The sequence below is a fragment of the Plasmopara halstedii genome (genome assembly GCF_900000015.1).
Source record: "Plasmopara halstedii genome assembly, contig: Scaffold_323, whole genome shotgun sequence".
Classification (NCBI taxonomy): domain Eukaryota; phylum Oomycota; class Peronosporomycetes; order Peronosporales; family Peronosporaceae; genus Plasmopara; species Plasmopara halstedii.
Genome location: NW_020187244.1, coordinates 112,560 through 112,870, shown reverse-complemented (window position 1 = coordinate 112,870; position 311 = coordinate 112,560). Strand labels below are relative to the sequence as shown.

At 51.1% G+C, this 311-nt stretch overlaps 1 protein-coding gene across 1 annotated transcript in view; it reads left to right on the top strand.

The window, feature by feature from the left end:
* The window catches only part of PHALS_15309 (uncharacterized protein), a gene marked incomplete at its 5' end in the record, with an annotated part of 312 nt that continues 1 nt past the window's right edge, over positions 1-311 (top strand). The window contains one exon of the mRNA XM_024723895.2: positions 1-311. This exon is cut by the window's right edge and continues 1 nt beyond it. Within this exon, the coding sequence (XP_024574826.1) occupies positions 1-264 (264 nt within the window). The 3' untranslated portion in view covers positions 265-311.

The window sequence follows — 311 nt, the reverse complement described above, 5'->3', positions numbered from 1 at the left end:
ATGGCGGTGGCTACTACCCAGACTATTACTCGTCATACGGCAATGACTACTATTCAAGTTACGGTAATTACGGCTATCCTAACAGCTATGACTACAATTATGGCTATCCTGGCTACGGTGGCTACGGTGGCTACGGTGGATACGGCTCCGGTTACAGTGACTATGGGTACGGCTATCCCAGCTACAGTGGGTATGCATACCCTAGCTATGGCAACCACGGGTACGCTGGGTACTCTGGGTACGAGTCTTCAGCGTCCAAAGTGAATGCGGCGGACAGCGGAAAGGAAACTACAACTACGACAACCGAATCT